At 41.5% G+C, this 8,105-nt stretch overlaps 1 protein-coding gene across 1 annotated transcript in view; it reads right to left on the bottom strand.

Annotated features, from left to right (window-relative positions):
- Positions 1-8,099, bottom strand: part of Arpc2 (actin related protein 2/3 complex subunit 2) — a 30,581-nt gene extending 22,482 nt beyond the window's left edge. The window contains exons 1-2 of the mRNA XM_010611933.3: positions 7,811-8,099; positions 380-414 (exon numbers count right to left, since the gene is read on the bottom strand). Of these exons, the coding sequence (XP_010610235.1) occupies positions 380-414; positions 7,811-7,884 (109 nt within the window). The 5' untranslated portion in view covers positions 7,885-8,099. The remainder of the gene's footprint in view (positions 1-379; positions 415-7,810) is intronic.
- Positions 8,100-8,105: the final 6 nt, after the last annotated feature.

The following is an 8,105-nucleotide window of genomic DNA, read 5'->3' as shown; positions in this document are numbered from 1 at the left end:
AAAAAAAAAAAAAAAAAAAAAAAAAAAAGGAGACACCTCAAAAATGTACAAAAGATAATGTGAAACAGGAAGAAAAGGTCCAAAGGGGAAGGGGAAGTGAGAGGGTTCGGGGAAAGGAAAGAAGGGAAAGGAGAAAATATGAGGAAAGGAAAAAAATGGAAACAAAAGTTTTTGTAAATGGGGAGGGTGGAGGGTTTGAAGGAAGGGCAGGGAAATGGGGAGGGGGGGAGAACCAGAGATACATCACATAAAAGGTACAAATTTCCAATGATGAATGTCATTATTGTATCCCTAAAATGTACCAATAAAGTTAATGAATTTTAAAAAGACAGGGATTTTTTCCATGGGAAAAAAAAAAAAAATTAAAAAAGATACTTACCTGCAAATGTTACTTCTACTGCTTCTGGTTTATTTCTGTGAAACAAACAAATAGTCCTTAGTTAAGAAAACTATATTGCTGCTGGTCCTCAAGGGACTTGGAAAGGGTCCTGAGCTTTAAGACTAGTTTGCATAAAGCTTCGACTCTCTGCACTGATTTTCTCATACGCCTAAACCACTGGACATGCTCAAAGAAAAATTAGAAGTATAGCTGTGGCTTTTGATTTTCACCTTCTGTTGATTCTCTTGCCATAGTTACTGCTTTCAATTGTGAATTCCCAGAGAACACAACACACACATTTGTATATGGAAACCACAAAACATCACCTTTTGTGGATGCATCCCTCACAGGACAGCAGAGATGGAAGTAACACATTCAGCAAGAAAACACCTAAGTATGACATAGTTTTTAATTTGCCTAAGTGAAAAGATGCTTGGACTACAGAACAAAGCAGCAAGTTCTCTTCCATTTCAAGGACTATCTCCAGGTTTTTTATACATCTTTCCCTCTTTCGTTACTCCTTCTCCAAGAAGACCTTTCTAACTGTACTTTTGTTTTGAAATTCCAGTTCTGTACTTACATAGAAAGTGCAGCAGAAAATAAGACTAAAATCATTGAGAAGTCAGGACACCTGCTTTCCAATTTTAGCTTTTTCAACAGGTTTATGTTGTGGGGGAAATTTGCCAAACTTATACCTTCATTTTTTTCATCTCTTCATAAAATGGGACAATTCAGATGATCCTATTCTCCCGTCACTGTGATTCTTGACCTCCTTTATCATATGGAACAGACAAAACATGACTGTATCTGTTTGGCACCTTTGGATGAGTGGTGCAGCCTAAAGATCATGTCTTGGTTGCTTTAAGGACTGCAGGGGTCATTATCTTTAGCATACCTGTATTCAGTCATGAGACACTGGTTGGAAAACTTTGCTGTCACACATCATTTCAGGCTGCATGACAGCCTTATGGGAGGGGTGTTTTATCTCCATTTTACAGAGAGGAATGTGAAGCTCAGCCACACTTGGGAAATACATATCACCTGGAATTTTTGAACTCAGAAGGATTTGCTTTTTCTGTAATTACATTCAGCCCTGCACCTGAGACTTTTAACAGGTTGTAGAGGAGTAAATAACTTAATCTATTTGGCCTATTAAGTGCCATACTTTTTCCTAGAACATTCCTGCCATGATTTAAAACCTGAGAAGTGCAATAACAAGCACCTGGTTTTGGGATTGAGACGTGATCCTGGTAACGGTGTTTCACACTATGAATTCTAGATCACAGTTCTCTGACCTCTTTAATCCCCAGATGACTTCTCATAAAGTCTCCTTTGGCCTAATGCTGTCCTTAGCAGCCTTTCTTCTCCAAACCTTTTGTGCAGCCATGAATTATAAACGAGAATATTAATGACAGTGATTTGACATATTCCTAAGTCAGGCAGCAAGCCATTTAGGATTGATCTTCAAGACTTCCGAGTGAGGATCTGTGCTCAGGCTACTTTATGCCTCAAAGTAAAAACCTTGGAGTCAGATGTTTATAGCTTGGAACCCTAAGGTTCTTTATTTGTAGTTGATTTTCTCAAATGTGTTGATGAAGTGAGAAAGTGAGAAACTCAGCTCTTCCTTAACTGAGTGAAAGCCTAAAAGGAGAATAGGGCCTGGGATTTAGCTTAGTGGTTCCGCCATCTGCCTCACAAGTGCAAGGTCCCGAGATGAATCCAGGTAACAAAACAAACAAAAACAGAACCAAAAAACCCAGAAAAGTTAAGGGGGAAAAAACCAATAAAAATATAGCCACCTAGTAAATGATGCAACGTGGACTTTTATAAACTTGCATTCCCCAGGAAAATATACTTCAGGACTTCCTTCCCTTGGTCATCCTCTCAATATTTCATTCATATAGGCCACACATTATTGTTTCCATTTCCTCATTCTATATTCTTGTTTTCTAGAGGTATGGAATGGTTGTTGGCCTTCATTTCTTTTGTTTTCTGGCTACAGTTCCCAAGTAGAAGCTCAGAAGCAATTTAAATTTTCATCTAGGTCTTTTCCGATGTTCTGAAGTCACTGATTCTATGTAAGACCACTTGATGCTTCCATCTGTAGTAAGACACCCAGAATGTACTTTCTAAGTCATATAGATGGCTTTGAAGGAGTGGGTGGAACTTATAGGTTGTTTTTTGTTTTCCAGCAGGACTAACAGATGCTTAGGAGAGGCCAGTTTCCTTGAGGGATATTGCTTAGCTTCTGCATCAGCTTTTTAACAGCCATAAAACATGTTATATGTTCCATTATTTCCCAGCAACCCTGCTCACAACTGAGCAAGTAGAGAGAGCATACTCATAAAAGATAGGTACTTAGTTGAGAGGTCTTGAGCAAGTTGGACAAAAATAAATGTGGAAATGTGTACATCTTGTCTGCTAGCCCATAAAACAAAGTAGGATCATTTGAGACTTAGGTAGCTAGCTGCTAAGGCAATAAAGTATTTATTTGTTTCCTACCATTGGCCCTGAGAAGGAGAAAAAGTGTAAAATAGCTTTTCACTGGGGGGGGCTAATTGACCATCATTATTTATATAGGTAGGAAGTGTGTCATGCTTTCTAGGTAGTAACTCAGCAGCATTTGTCAGAAGTGCATGCACCAGAATAAACCAGTAATTGCCTAGAAAATATCAGGCCATTGTTGCCGCTCATGAGTACTCTCAGGTGTGTTCTCTTGTTTTATTTGCAGCAGTTTTATGAGGCTTGCAGGATCATCTGAATTATCCCATTTTATAGATGAAGAGATGAGAAAAATGAAGTTGTAAGGGTGTTAAATTTCTTCCACAATATAAGCCTGCTGAAAAAGCTAAAATTGGAAAAACTTTGGAGTTTGTCCTGAATATACCTTAGGATCCAATTCCCCACTGGGGGATATGTGTCCTTCTTTTAGTTATCCACTCAATATTCTGAATCAGAGGAATTAATGAGTTCTGCTCACTGTAAAGGTTTCTGATCACTCCTTCAAAGCCCTCTGTAGGGCTCCCATCACTCTTTCTGAGCAAAGCCTACCTACCAAGCATATCATATTAGGTAAGTGGTTTGTCTTTCTGCTAAGCTATATTTCAAAATATGAAGAGCAAAGAGATCTAAAAGCTGGTTCACACCGTCAGAAAAGTAATAAGCTTCTCAAGAAAACAAAAGTAATTTTATCTCCATTCCTTCCTTCCAGAAAACATTTACTGAGCTGAAGATATATACATTGAGAATGCTGGGGGAAGCAAAAAGACTGAAATTATAGCCTCTGCACCACTGACATCAGTTTAGTCTACTGTAGCTCTGGGGCTTCATTTCAGAGTGGTCCCAAGGAGGCCAGAAAGACCGCACGCAGCAGTGTGTAACTAAAATGCTCTGTAAAAAGACCAAATGGATCTTAGCAAGTCAGCCACTACATTCCACTTTCAAATGCTTAAACAATGTCCTAATTCCAAATCACTTCAAACCAGCCTGTCTCTCTGAGGACATATGCAGCATATTTGGGAATGAGAACAAAGTATCAGCAAGATTTAATTTATTTCTTTCTCAAATTTCTCCTCCCACAGTCCTCACCCACCCACCCCAAATGGCACTGCCTGAATATCAAGCTCACTCCCCCTCACAGCACAGCTCCCCACAATATGCACAGGTGGTGGCAAGGAGCCAGGAGGCACTTAAAAACAGCAATTTGCACCTGACAGCATTTCCTCAATTCTGGACTCCAGACTCCAGTTAAGTTGACAGGCTTTGCTTCCAAGGCTGAAAAGGTTCTTCATGTGTATATAATAACAAAAATACTCAATTAATTTGCCAGATTACTACTGGCTTAATTGAGGGTCTGGGTATGAACTCCAAAAGGAAAAGGTAGTGCTGCTGTGAGACCTGTACATGATGTTATTTGAGGTGCTGATTATAGCTTTTTTTTTTCTTTTTCCTTGTGCTAGGGATTGAACTCAGGACCTCATGCTTGCGAAGCAGGCAGCGGAACCAGAGCTAAATGTCTGGCCCAGGTTACAGCTTCTTAATCAGTCACATTCTCTTGGTTTGCAGGCTGTTGGGAAGACAATTTTCTAATAATTATCCCTTTGGGAGGATATGTATATGGATAGTTCCAATAAGCCACTCCCCAAGAGTGTGGTAGGAAAAAGCAGCAATTTATTTGGAGTGAGTCTTAAACTTTGTCAGAACTGTCTCCAAATTAAAAGGTTATTGTGAACAAACATATTCTTAAACAATTTGGTTGACAGAACTGCTTTACCCAGAAGGAAGTTTAGACTTTTAGTAGAATGCCATAGGCAAAAGATCCAGAACAATGATCTGAGAGGCATCATTAAAAAAAAAAAAAAAAGAAAATCAACCTCAAAAGGAAAATTAATGCAACTGCATTCTTAAGCACATACCACAAATTACTTTTTAAGACTATTTCCTAAAGACAGGGATGTAGCTCAGTGGTAAAGTGCTTGCCTAGTATACACAAAGCCATGTTTTAATTCCCAGTACCTCCAAAAAAAAAAAAGAAGAAATAAAGACTACCTCATGCTTTCATTTCCACTAGAACTTTCTGTAATAATGGAAATAGTCTACATCTGCACTGTCCAAATACAACAGCTAAGAGCCATATGTGGCAACTAAGCACTAGAAATGAGACTAGTGTGACCAAGAATCTCAATTTTATTTCACTTTAATTTTTAATTTAACTAGCCACCAGAACCCAGTGGCTATCATATTGCACATCACACAGCTGGAAGATGAACTCTGGAAAAGGTTGTTTGAACCGTAATTTCTCCAGTCAGTTTATTCTGAGAAGTGCAAAAAGCAGGGTGGAGCTGACCTCTCCCAGCAGGCTCCCAAACTAGCAAAGCATTTAAAATCTCCAGGGTTTCTCCTTCAAGCTATCCCTTTCTTACTGTCTTTTTCTGATCTCCACTCTAACACAGCTCTTCCCTTAACTCCTCTCTAACTTTACTCCAAAAGGCCCCTTTTCTGCTCTTCTCTGGTGCTGAGCGCTAGTAAAATCTCACAGATGTTTATGATTTTTTTTTTTGTTTTGGGTACCAGGGATCGAACTTAGGACCTTGTGCTTGTGAGGCAGGCACGGTGTCACGGAACCAAATCCCCAGCCTATAAATGTTTATGATGATCACACTGGTGGTCATCCCTGCTGCAAGTTCTGGTGGCAGCATGTGCCTTATTAAATACTTCACTGCTGCCTTACCCTACTAGTATGCCTGGAAACTCACATTTAATTGAGAAGCAGGCTTCTGTTGGATGGATTATTGCAACCCCTGGAAAGCCCTTCCTACTAGGCATGTTATCATGGTCTCTTTTCAAAGATTTTAAAAACAGGGCTTGGAGATTTAGCTTAGTAGTTCTACCACCACCCTCACAAGCACGAGGTATCAAGTTTGATCCTGGGTGCTTAAAAAAAAAAAAAAAAAAGATTTAAAAAATAATTTGCAGCAGAAAAGTTTTAAGCCCTATTTATAAGTCACATTTCACAGGTAAGATGGTTAAGAACAAAAGATATTTGCTACCCTGTCCAACATTCATACAATAGTATGTATCTTGTAAAAAATGTCCTGAAAATTCTAATTTAAGCCTTGCAAACTGAGATCCTACTTTAATCTCCCTGAAATGGTTAGCTGCTGTTTTAAAGACAAGACAGTCCATGCTGGCCTTCAACTCAACAGGAATTTTCCCACCTCAGCCTCCTGAGTGCTAATATCACAGTCGTGTCAGCAGGCCCAGGTTATCTTTTTAAAGAAACTTTTAATAAAGAAAAATACAGAGTTAAATACAGTTCTGAATAATGTGCCACATTTTGGAATCACAAGTTATTAATACACAAATGAATGTGAAAGTACTCCTACATTAAAAGGCATGCCTCTACTTGAAAATACAGACATTTATCTTGTAGATCAGCTTATAACCACCCAGGTCGCATTCTTTGCCAGTCTGGGCTTGAGAATATATTAAGATCAGTTGTGAAAATGCAGAAGTGAATACAACTTCCTCCTATGTGCTACAGTGCTCAAAAAGAGTACAGAGCAATCACCCAAAATAAGACCCTGAATATTTAAAATGCAAAGAAACTGGTGAGAGAGGCTAAGACAAGAAGTCAGATGAAAACAGAAGCCACTGCAGCCCTGACAGGAAACACTGCTGTCCACTGCATGCATGCATTACTTCAAGGAAAGTAAGGTTCTGCCTCACAGATAAAAATTTGTGACCCTGCAAAAGACAGGGCACACAACATACAACTCAAGTTGTAGGGCAGTACTTTTTTTGAATGCCTGCATGCCTCAAGTCATTATGACCATTTCCCTTCTACCAACCCTCTCTTTTCCGCAGATCTTCAAACATTTCTAGTTCCCAGTTTACCAGAAGCAGTGTGTACTTATTTCCTAACTGTGAAACAAAGATGTGAAGCCCCATCCTCAGGATGGGGAAATGAGGCAAAGGGACTAGTCACAGGCTGCCAAAAATTAGAAGTTAAAACCCAACGCTCATGTTTTAAATATATTAGAAAGGCAAAGCAGCTTTGGCAAAGACTGTATGATTGACAGATAAGGTTGCCTTGGAATATGTCCCAAGACTATCTTCAAAAAGACCTTTAAAAAGGTTATCTAAGACCTTTATAGCTTCTGGAGGCTAAAGTGTGCAAATGGGCCAGAAATTTCCATATTTAAGAAAGAAAAATCACAGGCTAGGGGTTTGTACAAGAATGTAAAGGAAAACAACCAGATAAGGCTAAGGGGTGGGGAAAGAGCTAGAGTCACAGAGGAGAGATAACGAAGGGTGTGGATGGTGGGATTATTAGCTTTGGTTGAGAAATATATCTAACAAGATGGCCAGTGCTTCTTGCAGTAGGGTTTGGGGAAAGGAAACCAGGAAGATTGCTTTTTTGTCTGCAAGACTTGGGTGTTTTTAATGTTGCCTCCTGCTCCTTCTAGAAAAGGTGGGGGTGGGAAACAAGAACGCCAGGGGTGATCTGGGGCTGTGTCTTCTTCCCATTGGCAGACCGGGGAATTCCTGAAATCCTTCTGACCCATCTAAAAGGGCTCTCTCCCGGTTCGGAAAGAAGATGGGGAATACAGAGAGGAGTGGTCCTCTCGACCCAGAAGGTGGTGGGCTCCTTTAGAGCGAGTTCCGGCCCCAGTTGCTTCCACGTCCCACAGGTCTCCTGCCCTCTTGCACGCACGCTCCTGTCCCCTCGCTGCTTCCGCATCCTGGCTCAGAGTCTCTCTCCACGCATCTCTGCCCCTCACCCCACCGCGCCCAATCACCTCCCACGTCTACCCCGCCAGGAGTACCTAACACCCTGCCAGGTCCCCATCTCTCTTCTCCAGGTGTGGTGGGGCTGGACCACACTGGGGACTGCCTCCCCCGCCACCCCCGGCTCGGGCGCGCGCTCACCCAGCAGCCGCGTTCTCGAACTTGAGCGCGAGTGTCTCCTCGATGATGCGGTTGTTCACCTCCAGCAGGATCATGGCGGCGGCTGCCCCGGACAGGGGAAGGAGAAACAAGGGCGGGTGAGGGTAGGCAAAGGAGGGAAAGACGGAGGGAGCGGACCCGCTGCCCCTTGAGGAGGGGGGCTGGGTGGGGTAGGAGGTTAGGGAGGAAGGGGAGAGGGAACTGGGTAGGGAGAAGGGCAAGACGCGCGCTCGCCCGCACACGCACTGACTGTGGAGACAGCCACCCACCCGACCGA

The sequence above is a fragment of the Fukomys damarensis genome, unplaced genomic scaffold (assembly GCF_012274545.1).
Source record: "Fukomys damarensis isolate Sample0158 unplaced genomic scaffold, DMR_v1.0_HiC HiC_scaffold_16, whole genome shotgun sequence".
Classification (NCBI taxonomy): domain Eukaryota; kingdom Metazoa; phylum Chordata; class Mammalia; order Rodentia; family Bathyergidae; genus Fukomys; species Fukomys damarensis.
The sequence above is the reverse complement of the archived record's forward strand: the minus strand, read 5'-3'. Positions and strand labels throughout refer to the sequence as shown.